The 24193-nt window shown below is 24.3% G+C and overlaps 1 protein-coding gene across 1 annotated transcript; it reads right to left on the bottom strand.

Moving 5' to 3' along the window:
- Positions 1–519: 519 nt before the first annotated feature.
- Positions 520–16854, bottom strand: LOC145839539 (transmembrane protein 184A-like). The gene is made up of 11 exons (XM_082947138.1): positions 16788–16854; positions 16149–16247; positions 15309–15474; positions 14895–14988; positions 13948–14023; positions 13403–13494; positions 7532–7701; positions 6665–6865; positions 4179–4296; positions 2159–2204; positions 520–944 (listed from the first exon to the last, which is right to left on the bottom strand). The coding sequence occupies exons 1-10, from the start codon at positions 16836–16838 to the stop codon at positions 2162–2164; spliced, it is 1110 nt and encodes a 369-aa protein (XP_082803264.1). The 5' UTR covers positions 16839–16854; the 3' UTR covers positions 520–944; positions 2159–2161.
- Positions 16855–24193: the final 7339 nt, after the last annotated feature.

Raw genomic sequence — 24193 nt, 5'->3', positions numbered from 1 at the left:
AATTTGTAGTACCCGTTGTCAATTGAAATAAGAAATTGCAAAATACATTTGATAGTTTCAGTAAAAAAAAATGGTTTGTTTTAATGTTTTGAATTTATCAATTTTAAAGAGTAAAATTCGAAGTCTTTAGATAAGCACTGAAACACAATGTAACCATTAGAACAAATCAAAAACTATAAATTAAAGCATTCTAAAATGTGTTATTCTATAACTTCATATTTTTTGGTTTTATAAAAACCAATTAAAAATTTTTTGCTAAAAGTGGAAATTTAAATCTACACTAAAATTATTAGTTTATATGATAATTACTATTGCACAGATTATTTTTACTCATTTGAAATTTTTGTTTTAAGATTTTAACAAAACTAAATCGCAAAAAGGCAACAAAGAGTCAATTAAAATTTGTTTTAGTAAAATGATAAAGAAATAATTAATTGTTATATAATAAAAAGTAGAAATTAAAATTATTTTGCAAAGTAGCAAAATGAACATTTAATTAAAAATACAAACTTTGGGATAAGTTAATTCATACAAAAAGCAAATAAAAGTCATATCACAAAATATATTTTAAAATTTGTTTAAATTTAAACACTGTTTGATAGTCAATTTAGCACTTAAGTTTATAAATTTAACTTTCATACTTTAAATTTTGTTCGTCAAATTTATTTAAATTTTAACAAAGTTACTAACTTGAAAAAATTGTGTAAAACCACTAAAGTCTGATCAGGCAAAAAATAAAAGTATAAACAACGTATATGAAGTATTTTAAAACCTTGTTTAATATAACGATTTTAGTTGTACATTTTGAATAAAAACCAAATGTAGCTAGTAACTAAATTAACTACAAAGTAAAAGACACATAAAATTCTGATGTTTGGTATTTTTATTGTATTTTATCTGTAAGCATTCCTTTTTCTTAGTTGACAAATAGAATAAATGATCACCTATAAAAACGTGTCAATTTTTTTATTAAATAGTTTATATTGAAGCTAATGAGAGATAAACCATTTTTTTAAACATCTACTTGATATATAATAAAAAAAAGTAGAAAATACTCAAACAGGTTATTCTTGTTTAACTGCTGTTTAGAAGTTGCAAAATTTTATTCAAAAATTTATTTTGAAGTTTAAACTTTACAACAAGCTTTTAAAACAAGTAAATTTTTAAAATATAAAACAAAATAAGCATTAAGTTAGTAAGGCATAAATTTTGAAATAAAATAACTAATGTTTGATATGTATATCTAAAACAAATTAACTACAAAAAGCTTACTAAAAATATTTACAAACTAAATTAAGTCAAATAGTATATATAATTATTTTTGAAGGACTACATTGATTTTCAAATTGAACTAAAAACATGCTTAACAATATACTAAATGTTTTATTGAATAGGTTAGAGTTGCATTATAAAGGAGTTTAAGTAATTTGAACTTTGGCTAAGGAGAAAAAAAAAGCATTTAATATTAGTGAATTAAGTAAGTAACATACAAACAGTTTAGTTTTAAATACAATTAAATTAGCAGTTTGTTTTATTGATTCAATTGAAGGAAAAAAAAAACTTAAAAATATTATTTAGTTTTACTACAATAATTTTGAATAAAAAAAGTATTAAACTACTAATCTTAATTAATTTAATTAAACCCAATCTAACCTAAGTAGTTTCACTAAAGAAAAATTAAACACATTTATATATACCATCATACTAAGTACTTAGTAAGAATTAATCGTACTACTACTATAAAATAATTAAAACTAGTAGTCAATCACAACTGCAAAAGTAGTACTTGAAAGTACAGAAATTATTTTTATATTAACTGAAATTATTATCGAATCTAACTACGTTGTTTCACTACAAAGGAAACTAAAAGAAAATAAAAAAATATTTAATTATAACTATTAAGGTTTATTATAATTTAAAATATTGTTAAGATAAAAAATTTTTAAAATTAGATAAAACTATTTTTAGGTTTGTTTTTTATGACATTTTGAAATATTAAACAGTTTTAATTTCTACCAAAAATATATGAATTATTTTAACTCTTACATCCAACAAAAGAATTAACTAGCAAAAAAAGAATAAAAAAAGCACTTTTAGAGGATTAAACTTCAGCAAATGCTAAACAATACCACTAAAAAGCCACCTAAGCTCAACTTACAAACTAGTTTTTTGTAGTTTTTGCCGCTGGTACTTTTTCATGTTCTCTGTGTCACCAATTTTATATTTATAACAAAGAATAAAGTAAATTAATTACAAGTAACAGTTGATTTTTTTTTTCAAAAAACAAATCAAACTTACACTGAACAAAAAAGTGTAACAGCTTTTTTGGTATTATGAAGGTTTTTTTATTTAGAAAAAAAAAAATTAAAAGTAAACTTAAATACAAGTAACAGTCAAACTTTAGAAAAAAATACTGAGTTTAAACTTTTTCGCAAAAAAAAAAAACTTATATTAGATAAGAATTATTTATAACCTTTTGTATAGTATACATACATTTAGAAAACAAAAAGTAATGAAATATTTTCTAACCGCTAAAATTACTTAGACACTTTTAATTTTAAACAATAAAATATGATTGTAATTTCAAATGTTGATCACCAATATAGCAATGCCTCAAGCTATATTCTCCAACTTATGTATTTTAAGTATACTACTTTCATATACTTGAATAAAACTACTTTAATTAAAAGTACAAAAAAAAACATAGAATATTTTTTGGTATTTAAGTTGAATTTTAAAATTTAATAAAGCAATAAACAAACACACCCACTTAAAAACCATGCGACAACTTTATTTGTTAGGTATTTTGGTTTTGTTTATTTAAAACCTTCTTTGACCATGTAAAATACTATAATTAGCTTGTTTGAACTAAAAATAAAACTTTAATGACTTTTTTATTATTACTAAAAGCAAGTAGAACTTGGTATTGAAAATTAACAATTTGATAAATTTAAACTAAAATAAAACATAAGAAGAATATTGAAATAGTAAAATAAAATAATTTTTGTATTACAAAATAAAACCCTTAGAAAATGAATTTACCTATTTTTTAAAATTTAAAATATTTAAAAAATAAAAACAAAGTAGAAAACAAACTAAACAATTAAAATTCAAACTATTTAATTTAGAATGAGGTGTAAAAAAAACTTGTTTACCAACTTTTAAATAAAGAGAGAGCGTTAAACTTTGAATGTTTGTACACATGACGTTTTAGATAATGCTTAGAAGAAAATAACATTAAGTAATATGAAAAGTTTAAGTTAAAAATTCCTATAAAACAAACAATTAGACTTAACTAAACTTGAATTTTATCATCTCAGTTGTTTTTTTTTTTTTGTTTTAATTGATTAACAATAGTTTAAAAACTAGCTGTTGATTGTGCTTACAAGTTTAAAGCTTCACCAAGAAGTTATGAATAATTAACAATGGAAAAGCGCCTGTCTTTGAAAGCAAATGCTTTTTAAATGCCTTTAAACTGAAAATGGAAAAAAAGAACTAGCTAGTACAATAGCATTAATTAAAATCACTTTAGTAACGAAAAATTTACATCTTTTAATGTAAAAATGTTTCAATATACCCATACTTGAAACTATTCTACTACAAATGTTTAAGCGTGATAACCTAATACTTTCCTCCAAACAATCAATCTACACATTCATCTAAGTGTGGAATGGAGTTTGAAATATATTTAAAAGTAAAAAAAATATTTGAAAAATTAAAAAATTCCATAAAGTATATTCTATAACATAAAACTGATATACATTGATAAATACTTATATTAATTAAAAATATATGCCTATGAACGCTAAATAAATTTAATAACTTCAACATACAAGTAATTAAAAAAGACTGTCTTAAACTAATGTTTTATTTATTTTCGTACAATTTTGTAAGTCTAAATACAAAAATAACTATATGATGAATTTTTTTTATAAAGTAAAATCAAGAAGAACCTTAAAACTATGAAAACACTATTAAGTTATTAATATAATAAATTTTACAAATAAATTTCAAAGCCTAATCTTTAAATATGGAAAAATAAGTCTTTTCATTGGTAGAAGTGTTTCAATTTTTAACAAACAAACAAAAAGCTAACTAAAATGAGTGAAGTAAAATACTTAAAAGAAATAAAAACTAATCTTAGGTACAAAAACTTCTTTTTTTAATAATAAACTAACTTGAGATGGGTGTAGTTCTGGTAACTTGGTGAGAAATTGTGTATCGCATCGTGAACTACGTCAGAAGGGTTTACTGTGTCTTTTAATCGGGACGATATTGTTCGCGTTGAAGTTGTTACTGTAAAATATTTAAAAATATTATTAATTATCATTATTAACTGTGTCTTTTAATCGGGATGATATTGTTCGCGTTGAAGTTGTTACTGTAAAATATTTAAAATAATTATTAATTATCATTATTAACAGTGTCTGTTAATCGGGACGATATTGTTGGCGTTGAAGTTGTTACTGTAAAATATTCAAAATAATTATTAATTATCATTATTAACTGTGTCTTTTAATCGGAACGATATTGTTGGCGTTGAAGTTGTTACTGTAAAATATTTAAAAATTTTATTAATTATCATTATTAACAGTGTCTGTTAATCGGGACGATATTGTTGGCGTTGAAGTTGTTACTGTAAAATATTTAAAATTATTATTAATTATCATTATTAACTGTGCCTTTTAATCGGAACGATATTGTTCGCGTTAAAGTTGTTACTGTAAAATATTTAAAAATATTATTAATTATCATTATTAACAGTGTCTTTTAATCGGGATGATATTGTTCGCGTTGAAGTTGTTACTGTAAAATATTATAAAATGATAATTGAAAATAAAAACTAGATACTGTTACTGCTTAAATTAATGAAAAACATCTAAAAACTGTTTATCATTAGTTGTTTAAATGAAAATAACTTTTTAATTATTTTACCATAAAAGAATATAATAAAACAAAAACACAATAATATATTAGATTATGTTTAAAAGTTTTATAAAATATTATTGTTTCTATAAAATTAAGTTCTACTAATTGATTTTATCAAAAATTTGTATCAAGAAATATAGAAACACTGTACTAAAACAATATCACCATAACAATTTACAAAATAAGGATTACAAGTAAAAAACCAAAGTTAAAAAAAAATGTTGTTGTAAAATATACAAAAACCTTTTAAAACTTATAAAAGGTATATTAGCATAAACAAAATAAAAAACAGGTTCACAATAACAACGGTTTAATATAAAACTTACAATTTCAGCTGAATAATCAATTTTAATTATTGCTGAGTATTGTTATTTTTATTTATTTAATCTTACTTCCCTAGAATATATAAACAAATTGTTTATATACAAAGCTGAATAAAATTTCACCACAAATTTGCTTTAAATGTAAATATTGTAATGAAGTCAATAGTTATTTTAATGAGTATTCTGATTTTAGTATGGCAATAAAAGGTTATTGAAACTTAAGTTTTAAGACTGTTAAGTAAAATAGTTACATAGCCATGAAATATTTAAAAAGAATTTATACTGTATATAACTCGTTTATACAAAATACTTTTACTTGAATGAAGTAGTTTTATTTTTATTATTAATTAACTCACTCGTGCAAAAATCTTTATCAAGTTAAGGTTATATTATAATACACATTAAAAAATATCAAAGTGACAATATATTAAATTTATTTATTTTTTACCTTCAGCGTTTAGGAATGCCTTAAACTATTATAATAGTATATACTCATTTAACTAAAACACATTTATATATTTAATTAAAACATTATTTTGAAAAAACATAATTTTTTATTAGTACAAAAACGTTTTTACTAAAATAAAACTAAAAGCAAGTGTCATAAAATTATTTTGCTTAATTCAAAATATTAAAAAATTTAAATTGCATATATAACTTCAGACCAAAAAATTGAAAAGTATTTAGCAACAACTAAATACTTATTTAACATCAGTAAAAAACAAGCCAAAATACATGTTTTATGAATTTTATAAATCAACTATATAATGCAGGACAAACTAATTAATGGCAAACAACATAATGTTCGACAAATTCCTTAAAACTGTAAAGATTGCAAAAATAAAAAAAGCAATGTATTTATAATTCGGATGAAATTAAAAATAAAAACTCAATATAAGTTAACCTTGCGTTTTTATATAGTACAAACATACATATAAAGTCAACGATAACTTTTATCAAGTGCTTATAATAAATCAATTTTCACTTACACAATAATCGAGGGTGCGAGTGGTTTAGAGTGCGCGAACCATGAAATGATTTATTCATAATAGTTACTACGCAAATATTTTTGTACTTTCAATTGCACTTTTCATATTAATACACTGCTGTATCCAGTTATGCGCATTTGCATATATGCATTAGCAGTCGAAAATTGTGCAACAAAGTTCGAAGTGGCCCAATAAAAGTTTACAATTTTTTTCTGTTAGTTAATTTTATTTTAACAATGAATAGGTCCTAATTTTTGTTTTTTTTTTTTTAATTTCATGCATGAAAAACTATGTTTCAAACAATCTCATCTCTATCTGGTTGTTTTTATTAACATACAATATATAAAATATATATTTTATTATCTCACTTCTATTTTGTTGTTTTTTAATATACAATGTATTATATATATATTATTATCTCACCTCTGTCCGGTTGCTTTTCCTGGTAAATCTGGTACTTAAAAGCGTACCTCAGCGTTATGGCGGCGAAGAACATCTCCAGGCAGATGAGGAAGTTCTGAATTCCCGCCGAAACGTTGCCCACTCCCAAGCTTTCGTCGGACTTCCCCCCGATCGAAACCGGCGTTATCACGCCCGCAGCTTCGAGCAGGGACAACAGGACTCCTTTTAAAGAAAGAAAATGTCATGAAAAGTTTTTTTAAATTGTTAGCATGTCTACATGTCATCAAAATATCATTCTCAGTCTAGTGGAAAAAATATGTAAGTTTTTCATAAAAATTATAGCAGTTTAACTTGGACATAATACTTCAATTTTGCAAATCGTCATTTAATGGAAATTATTTCTTTAAATATTTCTTTAATTGATCTTATTTTGTCGAGTTTTAACTAAGTTAAAAGTTGCCCTATGCCCCTAAAACAGCATTATAACATATTTTTCTTTACTATATTTAAAAAAACAGTATTTGTTTCGGCCATCATCAACAAAGTTGAGATGTTTCGTGCCATCAATAATAAATAATGAACTTCACCGCACGACCATCAACATTAGCATGCTGACTACTTATGCTACTACTTTTAATGGAGGAATGTAATTTTGTCTGTAAAAAATTTATTATTTTTTAAAACCTGAAAAAATTAATGCAATTTTTAGATGAAAAGTACAAAAAACTATGTTTAATGTTAAGAAAAGCATGTAAAATTTGTGTTAAACGATAATTTTTTTTTACCTTGATAGAAATATGGGAATATGTCCAGCAATTAAATCAGTAAATCGGTAACTTTAAAAATAAATTGAAAAAAAGATTAACAATCAACAATCAAACTTTTCACCTTGCCAGAACGAGAGGAAAATGACGGACTTGACGACGAAGAATTTCAGTACTGGGTCGAAAGGCTTCAGTATGTCCCTGGTGGCTTGGTAGAACACGGCCAGCGCCATGAGTGCGAGCGACACGGATATGTTGTATATGATGGTTATGTACAAGTACCCGCTGTGCACACTGTGAAGAAAAAACAAATTATGTGCACACTGTTAAGAAAACTAATACAATGTACAAGTACCCGCTGTGCACACTGTTTAAAGAAAATAAGATGAATTATGTGCACACTGTTAAGAAAATTAATACAATGTATAAATATCCTTTGTGCACACTGTAAAGAAAAAAAACTTATTTATATAATTTTTCTACAGTTGCAAGTGGTTTGAATGATGTATGTTATGGTTTTGTACAGGTTTCCACTGGCCACACTGTTGAATAATTAAGTTTGGTGTGATAGATGATTGCGAACGCTGCAGGAAAATATGAAAAACACAGATAAAGTGGTCTTGGAGGTGTGGAAGTTCTGATTGAAGTAAAAAAATATCACTGGCCTGACCAGTTCATAAGAGACACCAAGTAAGAGTCATTTTTTTAGTGGAACTCATAAGATAATTTAATTGAATACTATGCAAAGTACATAAGTGATGGTATACTACACATTGTGCAGTGAAATTATTACGAGAGCAATGAATTTATTTATAATGATATGTTATCTAAATGAAAAAAAGATAATAACAATTTTATTCAAAAAATCACTGTACTTTTGCTCTGAAGTCACTAATCAAAATGTTTACAAACATTCTTTGGAGAATTACTTTTTTATGTAAGTTACATAGTCTTTACTTTTAATGAATTTTGCAATAAATTTGTTTAAATACCAACTACAACTTTTTTGTCAAACAATTAGATAACTTTCAGATGTTCAATATGAATGATGATTAAAATGTTTAGATAATATATAATTTACAAACTTTCACTTTATGTGGACAACTTTTAATAAGTAAGCTTAAACCAAGTTGTTTTAAAATAAGTAGAAAATATGCATTACACATGGTTGCCAAATGTTTTTAATCTATTTTTAGCTTAAAGTTAAGTTTAAGGTAAAAAACTGAGTTAAACAGTATAAAAACATTGACAAGATACTGGAAAGCTACTTTTAATGTGTTTTTTTCTTAAAAAAAAATTAATGATGACAATTTTTTTTTACCTATAAGATAGATTTTTGTGTCAAAAATTTTTTTTCACTACTTAAGGGCATAGGGGGTAAAACACTTTTTTAACAATTTGATCTTATTTTATATAGATTTTACTAAGCTACAAGATGCTTTAAACAGATATTCAAAATTCAAAAAAGTTTTTGAGATATAGCCAGTCAAAGTCGGAGGCAACAATAGATTTCTTATGTGAGGCGCAAATTAAAACGACAAATAACTAGAAATCACTAAAAATCAACTCCTCCTACATTTTTTGAGATAACTACCTCAAATTTTTAGGAAATGTTCCTTTCAGTATATAGAAAATTCTGTCAGAACAAAAAAAAAAAAAAAAATAAAGATTTTATAACAAAAAAACAAAACAAGAACTGTTTTATTGTTTATTTTTCATATAATAGTCTTTGGTTTAAAGTCTTTACAAAAGAATAAAAGTTTTAATAAGCTTGAATAAAATTTAACTTTAAAATTTCTAAAAACAACTAAATGACTCTCAGGTAAACTTTAATTAATTTCAATTTAATTCTTATTTATTACAAGATGAGGTAATTTTTTTCAATTAGCTTGAGCTTAAATCAGATTTTCTTAACATAGATATAAAGAAAATTTTAAAGTATTATTAAAAGAAATAGTGGATTACAGTTCGTGTTGAAAATTAAGAAAGAGTTTTGAATATAAAGAGAAAAATATTACTAGTTAAAAAAGACAAAATACAATGACATTGCAAACAGTAGGTAAATAATCAAGTAACTCGTTTTTTTTTTTATTTTGATCATAAAAATTTTCAATTTAAAAACGATATACAAAGAAAATAAACTGTATACAAATTTAACATGCATCATTGGAAAAAACTAAGTTTTAATAAATTAAAAAAAAAAAAATTGCAGTCAGTAGTGTAACTAAAACAAAGAAAAACACATGTTTTTGAAAACATCTTAAAATAAATTTTAAAAGTTATAAAATAAATTTAAATGTAACAACAGAATAAATAATTTATTTATACATCAACATTTTTAACTTTTGTGTTTAGAATTTTTCCAAACTTAAATTAACGGCTAAAATATAGCATTTTAAAAAAGGCTATTGCCTTAATTTAAACCTTAAAATATGTTGAATGTTTTTAAATATATAGGTACATTCCGTAAAATTAAATTTAATGTTAAGGTCATAGGGGGGGGGGGTAGACCATGTTTTTTACAAGTTGATCTGATTTTATAGAGTTTTTTCTAAGCTTCAAGATAATTTTTATCGTTTTAAAAAATTCAAATTATTTTTTGAGATATGACCAGTCAAAGTCGGGCCGCATAATAGGTTCCCTATGGGAAGGGAAAACTAAAACAGCAAAAAAAGACTATTTCATTTAAAATCTATCTCCTCCTACATTTTTCAAGCAATCTTCTTCAAACTTTCACAGTCTAATCTTTATACAATAACAAAAAAACTTTATTTTGGAATTAAAAATAAAAATTGTTAAAATATTTTTTTTTTGAAAAAAAAAAACATTTTTTTTGTGATAAAACTTTTATTTTTTAAAATTACGAAAATTCTAAAGTAACATTTTTTCATTTATTATAAGGAAAGTTTCCTGAAAATTTGAAGAAGATTGCTTGAAAAATGTAGGAGGAGTTAGATTTTTAACGAATTTTAAAATTTCGAGAAAATTGACCCCGAAAAATTTGCCGTCCATACGTTTATATCGGAAAATTTTTACAAAAAATTAAATATCTCAAAAGTTAAATGACGTCTTTGAGTTCTATAAAAACTAGCTTGTAGTTTGTACTTAAAGCTGTCATATAAAAGCCAAAGTTAATTTTTGTAAAAAAAATGTTGGACCCCTCTATGGCCTTAAAAGTGAAATATAATTAAAATGAACCAAGTTTTGCAATTTAAGACAATACAAAAAAAATCTCAGTTTTCCTGATATCATTATGTTAACTTGGTTCAATGATAGAATATAACGAATAAAACCAATTACTTCATTTTCAAATGAAATCACTAAAAAGTTTACATGCATCACATAAAAATTTTGCATAGCTTTGTATTTTTTGAAAATTATCAAGTAATTATGCAAAAACCGATTAAATAATTATGTAAAACTTCGTAATGTAGTGATTAAAAACTTTAGCTGCCAAAAATGTAGTCTTTGCTTAAAATAGAAGGTTATTATAAGTCTGTTAAAAAAATAATTACAGCTTTTCAAGTTTCGATTTCAAATACTTTTTTATATTTCGATGATTGTTTATTTAAAAATCATGCTTTGATGAAGATATTTTTAAATTGACCAAGTCTTTGTATTGATTATAAATTGATATAGTAAATTTATATAGTACTGTAAATAGTCTTTAATTTTATTTCAGAGTGAACTTCATTTTGAATTGAAATCAAACAAGAGTTTTACAACAGAACTATACTTTTAATAAGAAGATAAAACAAAAATTGATTATCTTAAGATATTTAAATCGAAAGAAAATAGTAAGACAGATAAAAAATAATCGTTTATAAATTTTGCTTAATTACTAAGATTAACGCAACATAAAAAAAAATGGTTTTGAAATACAAAGAAAATAATTAAATGATAGTTATTGTCAATTTATCCAAAGATATCTTATTTTTATAATCTGATCTGTTGAAACTAAATTAGAAAACAAAACCAGTTTCTACATTGAAGTAAAACAACTGTTACAGACTATCTCATCAGAAACAACTTTAAATTTTCAATAACTACAAATTTCCAGCGAACATTACAATTATTAATATATATATTTGTTGGTAATCCGCACTTAGTGCGATTAAAATTGGATAAGAATCAGCGACTGAGTTCAGGTTAATTTCACTTTTTCATTGCAAGTGAAAGTATATAATCAAAATGTTGCAAAGAAAACAACGTGTTCTACTCGTTACGTCACTGTAAGGTTTACACGCGTTCGTTGGAGAATTTAAAAAATGTTTGTAAAAATTTTCAAAATCGACTAAATGATGTTCTTGATTGCTAAATTAGTGTTTAAAAAAATGTCAGCGGTAAATGTATAAAATTTGTTAAAACATTAAACAAAAATAATTGTTTAATAATAACTTGCAACTATTACATTTTAATAACTAGCTTAAATTTAAATTGCACAACCTTAACACAAACAGAGAATATGTATATAAATTATTTTTAAATTCAGGACTATAACTCGATTATACAAAAATAACTTACTCATAAAGTTTAAACAAAATTCTTAAATTAAAAAAAATCAAATAACAGTATACTTTTTAAAATTAAAAACAGTATAGTGTTATTAAGCTTGTACTTTTTATACAAAGTAACTTCAAAAGAAACTTTACTTAAAGTTTGTATATTAGCTGAGCATATTTCATCTAATTCTGCTTTTATTTATTTATTTAATTTCTAATATTTAGTTTTTGTTTATCATTTAGTATAAAACCTTGACTATAAGTTAAACTTAAAAGTTTTAACAAATAATTTTTTATATAGGTCTAATGTTTGTTTTCAACTTGGTCCAAAAACTAGTTAAAAGTAAAATGCTTTAATTTAAAGGTAAATGACTAGTTTGTGTTACAAATAACAGCGACTTTCATAATAAATGGTATTATGATATTTGTACAGCAAAACAATTAAACAGTCTTAACAGTAAGCTACATGATCAGTTTTACTTATATAAACTAAAAGATTGCAATAAAAAATTAACTTGGCTCATAAACACAAGCTAGTTTGCAATCAACTGTTCTATGTTTTAAAAATCCTATTTTTTATTTGCATATTGTACAATGTTATTTGCAGATTAAATTAGGTTAGTTTTCATTGGAAGTATTTTAGAGTTTCAAAGAAAGGAAATAATCAAAAAGCTTACAAAATAAAAACTTCATTTTCGTTGTGACGTCACTACAAAAAGCAAATTTTCAAAATTATAAAGAAAATTTGCATATCTGATTCTCCAAGTTATTCAGCAGCTTTGTCAAAAATTTTTTAGTGGAGTGTTTTTAAAAAATACTTGCTTAAAAAGTAATAAATTTGTTTAAATTTAACAGTAGTTATAAGTCTTATCTTTTCAACAACACTAAATTAATTAACTAGCATTTAATTAACTAGCTTAGGCTTAAACCATGTCTAAATACAGAGAAAAGACATTTAGAGTGCAATTGAGTGAAATAATATAAATCGCTGTGGATATCAAGCAAAATAAAATTGGTTAATTGCATGTTTCTAATAACTTTAATGTAAATATTAAAGAGTTAGTCATATATTACTAAAAAAACGCATATTTCACACAGTTAAATTTCACAGCTTGTCACAAAAACACTTTACACGATGTTATTTGCTTACTTAATCTAATAAATTGAAACTGAAAACTTTTTTAGATTTAAAATTTAAGAGTTTACGTTTTGTTACAAAATAGATAAAGTTTTTAAATAACTGGTTAAAATCATCAAAAAAAAACTAACTTTAGCTATTGAATTAAGTTCAATTAAATTTTAACATTTAGTATATTATTACTATATAAAAGAACAAAATTTAGAAATATTTGTGAAAAGTGATGATCAAAATCTACTTGAATTCTTTATACTATTAAAAGCTATAAGAAAAAAAAAAATACAGACAATCACAAAAGTATTAGTATTTAAAATGTTAATTTTCTTTATTAATTTTAATTAAATTTATAATTTACCTGAAGTCTCCATCCTTGTAGAGACCGTAAGATTGCAAAATGAGAGTTATAATTGCCAATGGGGGTTTTAGGAAGCAAAACTGAAGGGTGGCCTAAATAATACAATAACTGTTACGTCATAATACATTATAAGTTATATGATTTACATAACTTATGTAATATAGTAAAGGAACTAGTTATATTATTTTCCTAAATAGATGCACTTTTTTCTAAATTTTAAAGCCTGTAAAACTAAGAACATCCATTGGTATATATATAGCTATGAAACATTTAAAAAAACTCAAGTTTTTTTGTTCGTTTCAAGACCTTCTGCTAATTAAAGTATTTCTTTTTCTAAATTTAAAAAATATCAAAAAAAGAAGTGATTCCATTTTCAGAAGGCTTAAAAATATTTATTTAAAAAAATTGCAATAAAAAAAAAGTTTATAGTTATATACGTATGATATATTAATACACATTGAAGATAAGTAGTGCATTTTGAAAATTACTGTAAAATAAGTTTATAGTGTCGTGTATTACGTATGTTATAGTGGCAAATAATTCACCTGCTTGCAAAATCTCAAGGTGGCAATTGAATAGTTGGTTCCGGCGAAACAACACGTGCAAGTTATCCAGCTTGTTCTAATTGTTAATTATATTAATTAAATAGCATTTATATTTTTTTAATAATTCTTACTTATGGTTTAAATTTCGAATAGGTAGGTGTTCAGCAAGTTTTAAACAAAATCTAGTTTACTATGAAAAACTTACTTAAAGTTACATATTAATTTATTGTATTACTAATGTACTACTCAACATTTAAATCAGTTAACTGTTGATAAGTTATACCAAAACTAATTAGGTTTTGTATTTATTGATTTACAAATTTAGTAACTAAAAATAAAATATAATATAATTTTACGTCAATTTAAAAAAAACTTTGTCATCTTAAAGCATCTTATAATAAACTAATATCTTTGTTCTTTATAACAAAGAAAATATTATCTTATTATATAGTAAAATCATACACTCCTGTTAAACTTTCTTTAAATTGGATTAAAATCTAAAACATTTCATTTAAAATAAAAGTACGGTATATTTGAAATGTCAAAACCAACTTAATACGATTAGAATAAATATGTTTATACTATTTAATAAATTATTTATGAAAAAAACCTGGCAGGCCTGCCTCTAATTTCAGCTTTGTCAACTTAAAGCATCTTTGTTTATATAATAAAGTAATGACTTTGTTCTTTATAACAAAGTAAAAAACATTTTATAACATTGGATAATAACACTTTTCTCTCAAAGTTTGCAAATTTGATTGTAATCAAAAAACATATTATTTAGAATAAAAGTACAGTATATTGAATCTGTCAAAATACAACTTAATACGACTAGAATACATACATTTCAACTAAAATCTTTATTTATTAAAAAAAAATTGTTATTTATTAAATTGCATTAATTAAATTACTACTTTTTATCTAACAAAATATATACAAGTAGATACCTGGCTGGCCTGCCTCTAATTTCAGCCATGATGGAACTTTCTCCACCCAAATAGCCATCGTAACACAAACATAAAAAGTTGTAGATTACGAACGCTGTTGGAAAATACGATTCAGTATTATACTAGTACGAACATAAAGTTGTTAATTATGAATGCTGCAACAATATATTTTAGTCAGTATTCTATATTGTCAGTTTTATGAGCGTAAAACAATTTAAATCAAGCAAATATTGTTTCACCATTATTGTATAACTGAAAATTTCTACAGAATCAACATCTAATTTAAAACATGATTCTTTTAACATAAACTTTAACTGTGTCTTATTAATTTTTAAGCCATTTATTTTTTTTAGAAACACGTTTTAATCACAACATGTAAACAAGTTCTAAAAATTAATTAATTAAACTTAATACCTTCATAGCAGTTTCTTATTGTGTCCACGTATATGTACCTGTCATTCACGTTGAAGAGCATCAAGCTCAGCCAGGAATCGAACGAGTAAATCGGCACAATGAACAGAATCCTCACAATCCAACGTTGTTCGTCGGGTATTGTGTAAAACTTCAGGTGCTTGTATATCTGTGTTAAGTATCAATTCAATTAATAAACAAGTAAGTCTCTTAGATATATTTGACATTATGTTGTCTGTTTTAAACATTTATATGTTTCTTCTAATGAATGCATTTAGTTTACATGTGTTTCCTATTAATTAATGGGTGCACTTTAACATTTTAAAAATATAATAAAAGAAGTGATTTAATTGATGAGATTTAAAAAGTTTTAAAAAAAGTGGCTGAGTTTAAGAGATTTAAAATAATTACTTATTTGAAACAAAAATTTAAAAAAAGTAGTGTTTATCAAACTTAAACATATAAAAACACCAAAATGATAAAATGAGGAAATATTAAAAATATAATTTTTAAGAAAGAAAAATATTATAACTCAAAAAACCAGTTGGATATTAAAGAAAATCAAAAAAATATCAAAACGAGCCTGATTTTTTGAAAAATTTCAAACTAGTCCTGAGTAAGCCTGAGTGTGTGGCAACCCTGACTTGAGCAACAAAATTGAATACAAATAAAATAATATCAAACACCTAGATATTTATTTCAAATTACAAATCAAAAACAACTAAACAATTCTACAAAATACTGTCAACTTTTTAATGTTTATAGCAAAAACTAAACAAGTTATATAACAAAAACTAAAAAATCTTACTAAGTATAATTTTAACATTTATAATAACAACTTACATGATGTCCAGTAATGAGAATTGCAGCCCACGTGAATATTCCTGATATGGCTTTGCAGGCAACAGTCTGCATGAACACACCATCACTCACTACTTGCTCCTGTTAATTTGTTAAAAAATATATTCATAGCACTTTATTTCCAATGGAAGTTTTAAAATTCTGAGAGGAATTGTGCTACCAAGAAGGTTTTAAGTTTACCTAGAATTTTACATTCCTTACTATTTACTCCTAAAACTTATAACTATTTATTAAAAAGAAAACCTTGATCTACATTATAAAGTTAACTTTGATCTTTAACTTCAAGAAAGACATAGTTTGTAGTAAACATCAGTCTAATATAAACTTTTGTATAATTTCAATTATGTAAATTCAAAAAATTTGCAAATATTAAAACAAGTATTGACTACTAAACATGTAAGTTTTATACAGTAAGGTCCTGAAAAAACTACATAAATGTTGCTTATAAATATCAAAGTAAATTTTTTTGCAAGTATATTTATATTTAAATCCACTAAGCATTTTTTAAAGTAGAAGAAAAACTAATTTTAGTAGCAATAGTATTGTCTAAATATAAAACATTTATGATTTAATCAAGAAAATATGATTAAAACATTTAACAAAATTAAACTCAATAATAACCTGAGTTGTGTTTGAGTTGTTGGCAAAACTTGTCACAGTTGTTGCTTCCATATATTTTATTAACTTAATAACTATAAAAAAAATATATAAGTTAGTTATGAATTCTTTAAAAGCATGAAAAACTATATAATAACATAACTAGCTAAATCTGTTGTTTTTGACATGAAATTCTAAGTTCTTAAAACTTTGTTATAATTTTAGAAACATGATACGAATCAAACTACTTTTATAGAATTGTTTTTAAATTGTATATTTTAATTATAAAACTTTATATAATTAAAACAATTTTAAGGCATGAAAGTCATTAAAATATCACAAAATAAATACAGACCCCAAGAGTGAACTATTTTAAACTCCTACATCAATATTTTCACACTGAGAAAAAATTGGGGACATCATTTTTAAACTTTATGATTTTAACAATTAGTATACTGCTCAGATAAATACAAAAAATTGTTGTTAAAAGATTTCTAAAAAAAAAATATGATAGTCTTCTGATGAAGAATTTTAGTTGAAAACTAAAGTATTTGTTTGGAAAAATATGGCAAAAGTATGGCAAAGAAAATTTGTATTTGTACTATTGATTACCAGAAATACAGTACATTTGAAATTAAAGTTGATCCAAAAACTGTAATAAATAAATGCAGAACTGTACTCTAATTGTCCTCTAATAAGAAGACTATAAGTATAGGATTTTGATAAATAAAAACAATTCAAAAACCTTTTAAATAAATTAAGATGGATGTCTTATTCAAACAATGTTTTGTGCTTTATCACTTTAAGTGTTTCTAAAAAATTCAAGGTTTTTTTTGCAAGTGTTTTTTGCTTCTTAGATATATTTAAGTTTATTTAGTACACCTTATTTTTATTACTTTTTTAATAAAACTGTTTATAAGGTAAGTAAAATATATATTTAATAAACAAGCTTTTATTACTTGCTTATATCCAAATTTAGAAATATTAATTAATTTTGTACACAGTTTAGGGGTGTTAGGTGCTTTTTGTAAAACCACAGAAGTAACAACTGATTTTGGATTTATTTACTGCTAGAAGTGATTACATAGTTGATTGGTTTATTTTTCTTAACACAACCAGTTTGCTTGGAGGTTTAAGTATCTTTGTATTACTATCTTAAGTTTTGTGGATTTTAACCATAATATGTTAGACATGAGACTATTTTCTTGTTCTATGGTAACAAACATTAGTGTCATACTCTATCTTTGCAGGGTTTCCACCAGTTTTTGAGAAATTTCTTCTGGGTTTTTGAAAGTACCTGTTTTTGGGTCTATTTTTAATTTAAAGTTAAGTTTAAGGTCGAAAATGTTTAATGTTATATTAACATTAAAAAGATACTTAAAACTCAATTTTTCACAAAAAAAAGTTTGATAATGACAAAGTATTTTTTCTGTATGATACATTATTTGTCAAATTAAAATTTATTACTTAAAAAGTTAAAACGTAAAAATTGATTAAAATTCCAGGTTTTTTGTGATTTTTGTTCAAAGTTCCTGTTTTTTTTTTTAATTTCCCATATTCTAGGGTTTTTAACCTAAATTGTCAAGTTCTAGGTTTTTCAAGAATTCAAAGTTTTGTGGCAACCCTGCCGACCTTTGGCAACAATAAACCTTCTACCTTGGGCAAAATCAAGTGTGCTAAATCAAGTTCATATTTTTATTTGGCCTATTACAGTCTAACTTTGAATTAATCAAAAATAAAAACTATGTTAAAACAGATAAAATGAGCCCTTTTGTGGTACACCAATAAAACAACACTCACAAGAATAAAATCTCAACAACAAAATCCACATAGTGTGGCAAAATCATGAAGCTCAAATCTCCAAACAAGTGTTCACCAGTGCTACTACAAAAAAAAATCATACCAACAACACCATGTAGTCACTGTCATAAGTGTGAACTCACAATCAGGACAATTGTTGAAAAAGCACATCTAACTTTTACTATAATAAATACAATCAACAAAAACATTAGCAAAAACCTACAGAGCCAAAGTCTAAACCTTTGTATGCCATGAGACAAGCTTAGGTTAACATGAAGGTTTGATCATATTAATTCTATCTTCAGACCACATGCCTTTGGTAGACTGAGTCCAGTTTTGTCCTGATTAGGACTCATCAGTCAGTCACAACCAAGAACTTTCAGTTATCAATCTACAAATAAATTTTCAATAAAAATTTAAAAATGTAATTTTGTCATTTCATTCTGTAAAAAATAAGAAATAAAATTAGTGAAATAAAAACAACTAAAGATATAGTAAGAATACTTGAATACTAATTAACCAAGTTAGTTTTTCTTATCAACAAACTAAAACTAGCTAAACATATATTAGTCTAAATAAAAACAATATAAACAAAAAATTCAAAAAGAAAGACATGAAAAATACTCACAAAAAGCTATTTATTGAATTTATTATACTATGTTTTAATTTAAGTTAAGTTTATTATTCTTAGAAACTGTTTGGTTCTTTTTTATTAAGAGTATTGAAATTACAATCTTTTACATTATACAATTTTTTCAAAAAACTATCTGATGTTTTTCTACCTTGAAATTCTTTTTATTCTTACAAGTGTGGCCAGCAGGTGTGAAATAACAATGTTTAGCACAAACATCTATCAAGTTAATAGGACTTTTTGACTGTACAACTTTTAAATTAGTATTCTAAAGATATCAAATTTGCTTCAGCAAAAAGCAGAAGATCAAAAGTTTATAACAAATTATATATTTTTATATATATTAAATAATAATATATTTAATATATTAATAACTTTTATTTTATGAATGTCCCGGTAATGAAAGAGTGATTGTTATAAATATAAATTATTGAAATAAATTTTTTTTATTGTTTTTTTTTTTATTATTATTTTGTTGCTGTGTTAGATTTAGAATAGTTCATTTTATTTATTTAATGTTTTGTTTTATCAGAAATTAGATGTAAAAGTATAAAGTTATAGAAATTTACTATTTTTTATTAATTTTTGAGTTATATGTCAAGTTATTACTAACAAGTTTAAAAAATACTTATTATTTTATTGATTTTAGTGTTGATATATATATTTTTTCAAATACAAACAGTATCTACTTAAAGTATTTCATTGTTCTAGTTTGTTTTTTATAGAACTTAATATTTTTAATGAGATATTGTTTGTATTTGAAAAAAAAATATCAACACTAAAATCAACAAAATAATAAGTATTTTATAAACTTGTTAGTAATAACTTGACATAAAACTCAAAAAATATTAAAAAATAGTAAATTTCTATAACTTTATACTTTTACATCTAATTTCTGATAAAACAAAACATTAAATAAATAAAATGAACTATTCTAAATCTAACACAGTAACAAAATAATAATAAAAAAAAAAACAATAAACAAAATTTATTTCAATAATTTATATTTAACCAGGGGTTTTTTTAATAGAGGTTTAGGATTAGTTCTTTTATTATTTTTTTATTTTGGTTAGTTATTTTTTTCTTAGTTTATAGACAGATTTAGTTTTATTTTTAATTAAAAGGTAAAATTTTTATCAGTAAATTTAAAGATAGGGCTTGTGGAATAACACATGATGAGCTCAAACTCACTTCTTTGACCTTCAGAAAACGTCAATCATTGCAGAAGAGAGAGTGAGTTCTTCTGATGTTTTTCTACCATAAAAAAAAACTGAACTACTCTGACTACAGCTGTCCTGGACAAGACATTAAAAGGTATCCAAGTGGTAAGTGACTCAATAACCGAAAGGTTTTTTGTACACCAGGTCCTGGTACAAGAAAGAAAAATGTGAACACTCACAACTAAGGTCAATGGATTGGTGTGGAGAAATACATCAGATGGTCATCAAGCTGCACACCATTTACTTGTAACTGATAATTTGAGCTAACTTTAAAACAATAATGAAAAAATAAAAACTTAAAAAATAACTATATATACATTAAATTTTTTTTTTTAGGTTAAAAATGGTAAGTACTCTTTTTTAACCCATTGCTGCCAGTATTGACCATGGAAACTATAGTCTACCATGGGCTCCACACCGTCTTCTCCCCTAGATTTCGACTTTATGATCATGTACATTCACATTTTTCATGTTGCTCTCTCTATAAGAGCAACCACAAAAAATGCAACACATATCTCAAAATTTAATAAGAGGGGAGAGTTAGTAATGTCAGTATACATAAAATATTTAGTGATGTCATAAAACTGTAAGAGCATTATGTATTTTAATATAGTGTCTTTAAATTTCCAGTATATGTGTTTGTAGGTTAATGAAAATTAAAGCAAAAAAAATGTTTAACTGTTTTATAGATTTGTAAACAATTCAGTTTTAATCAATAAAATCTAGCAGTAATAATTGATTAAATTTTTTTAAACTACATACTTAAAATAAAATCACTCCTAACACTAAACAGCTAAATTCAGAAAATAAAATAATAAAAATTAACAAATATTCTCAAAAAAATAAAGTGATAATAAAATTATTTTAAATGAGTTAAATAAACAGTTTGTAAACCTAAAACTAATTTATAACAAATAAGTTTAATAAACCAGAAAACCAAAAAAAATATCAAGTTTATGCAACTAAATTTAGAATCTCTATCTTCTGAAACAAATAAACACTTAATATCTAGTAAACAAAAAACAACAAAATAGAATTAAAAAAGAAAAATAATATATCTACTTGTTTAATCACCTGTCAATGAGGATGAAACAACACTAACAAATTTATTATACAAGAAACAAATTAAAAAATATATATAATGAATAAAATAATAAAACAAACCTATACCAATCCAGCTTTACTTACACCCAGTTTATGAGACCAACAGCAATCAGCTCAAAAAGTACAAACACCAACACAAAGATACAAGTTTAACCAGACATTTTTATTTGTCTGTAGTTCAATAAACAATATATAATCAACAACATTCTACACTTAAAGCTGCTAAATGCAATGTTATCATAGTTTTAAAAATTTCTCCAATTTTTTTTTTATAGCTAAATCCTTTTTGATTGAACCAAGCCATGAAAAAAAAGTTATGTTTATCAGACGTTTCTATAGTTAGCCTCATATTTGCATCCTTATATTCATATTTATATCCTAGGGCACCAAACCTTTAATTGAGGTTGTTTAGTTTTAATACTTTATATATGTGTTCTTGTAAGTCGTCTGAACCTTAACTTGAATATAAAAATTAAAACAAAGACATTTCTGACGTCATAATCGACACTTAAAGACGAAAAACCCGTAAAAACCGTCTAGTTACGTATACCCTAGGGCACCAAACCTTAAATTGAGGTTGGATAGTTTTAATACTTCATATATGTGTTCTTGTAAGTAGTCTGAACCTTAACTTGAAATTAAAAATAATAAAAAAACATTTCTGACGTCATAATCGACACTTAAAGACGAAAAACCCGTAAAAACCGTCTAGTTACGTATACCCTAGGTCACCAAACCTTAAATTAAGGTTGTATAGTTTTAATACTTTATATATGTGTTCTTGTGAGTCGTCTGAACCTTAACTTGAAATTAAAAATAATAAAAAAACATTTCTGACGTCATAATCGACACTTAAAGACGAAAAACCCGTATTAACCGTCTAGTTACGTATACCCTAGGTCACCAAACCTTAAATTAAGGTTGTATAGTTTTAATACTTTATATATGTGTTCTTGTGAGTCGTCTGAACCTTAACTTGAAATTAAAAATAATAAAAAAACATTTCTGACGTCATAATCGACACTTGAAGACGAAAAACCCGTAAAAACCGTCTAGTTACGTATACCCTAGGGCACCAAACCTTAAATTAAGGTTGTATAGTTTTAATACTTTATATATGTGTTCTTGTAAGTCGTCTGAACCTTAACTTGAAATTAAAATTAAAAAAAAAACATTTTTGACGTCATTAAAATAGATTAAACTAATATTTTACTGTTCAAAAATAATAATACTAGTTTTTGTAGTAGAATAACAAAAGATACTAATGATGTTATAATTTATTTAACAATATAATATTTAACAATTTTTACAATATTTAACAATTTAATTTAATTGTTCATTGGTAGCTATATATTTGCAATAACGGCAATAGTATTTTGAGATTTTAGCGCATCGTACGTCTTGTCCGTCATCTTCAGGCAGCTTTTATGGTACCATTTATTACAGTTGTCGCAGCCTAACTGTAATAAAGTGGTATACTGTTTAGTTCAAATATATTTAAAATCGTAACTACTTGAAAGTTTTTATTAAATTTACAAACATTTGATATAAATAAAAATCTAACCCATTTTATTTTTTCATTCTCATCTAGGTTCTGTCTTTGAAGCTTAATTGGTTGGTACCATTGGCAAATGTTACATGCATTCACGTTTACAACTGTAGAGTATTTTATTTAAATATTTACTTAATAGTTTAAACGTATTATCTTAATACTTTCCTAATTTATCTCTGTGTCAATAAATATTAGAAAACTTTGTAAAGTTCAGTTTTACCTCCATCCCTAATCAAACTCGTCGCTATATTTAATCTTTTCAAATGATTTTCCTGACGATCTGTTATTATCTTTATTTTTTTTGGGAAAACTGGATACTTCGATAGTATTTGCTCTGCAGCCTGAAAAGTAATACTAATATGAACAATTTAATGATATAGGATACCTATAGTTTTTATTATTTTTATACACTAAAATAAAATTTATTTTTTACCTCGATGACATGTAGTCCGCAGCTATTATGATCTTTTTGTCGGTTGTGGGTTATTCTTATAACTTTTAACTGTCTAACTTTTTTTAACAAATCACTATTTCTTTTTACCTGTTGCCTAAATTGTAAAAAAAGTGTTACTCATACTTAAAAAAAATATATATTAACGTAACGAAATGAAATTAAGTTTTGAAAAAAAAAACCATTCTATAATTATGGCTAATAATGTACTAACTTAATGTTATCTACAAACTTTTTGCCTTCATCTTCTTCTTCATATTGGTTATGGAAGGCATCAAATATATACACATTCTTTTCGATAATAAACTAAAAATTTATTTAAGTTACGCTTATTCTAGAAATTTAACTATAACTTTTTTTTTTTATATTGAAAACAATTAGATTATTAATATTATTACACAAAGCTTATATTTAAATATTATTCGAACTAACTACATCTCATAAAAACTTTCTTTAACTACTTACTTAAAGCTACTGTAGGTAACTTTTACAGTTAAATGCACAATGACTTACTATCAGTTAAAATGCAAAACTCTGTGGTTTAACGCACTTAAATACGAGTAACAATCATGATCTACATTTAAAATCTATTAATTCAGACTACAACTAAACTTCTTGACTTTTACAACAAAACATTGTATCAAAAATACTTAAAAAATTTTGATAAGTTTT

The sequence above is a fragment of the Thalia democratica genome, chromosome 6 (genome assembly GCF_965202585.1).
Source record: "Thalia democratica chromosome 6, ktThaDemo2.hap1.1, whole genome shotgun sequence".
Lineage (NCBI taxonomy): Eukaryota > Metazoa > Chordata > Thaliacea > Salpida > Salpidae > Thalia > Thalia democratica.
This window is presented reverse-complemented; position numbering and strand designations above follow the sequence as displayed.

Bases quoted from the DNA above. Each gene is read 5' to 3' on its own strand.
- LOC145839539 (XM_082947138.1), bottom strand. From the start codon at position 16,838: ATGGAAGCAACAACTGTGACAAGTTTTGCCAACAACTCAAACACAACT. The intron at 14,024-14,894 runs GTATCTACTTGT...ATTAACAATTAG, and splicing joins ATTAGAGGCAGGCCAGCCAG to AACAAGCTGGATAACTTGCA. The intron at 7,702-13,402 runs GTAAATTATAAA...TTTTCTTCACAG, and splicing joins TACAAGGATGGAGACTTCAG to TGTGCACAGCGGGTACTTGT.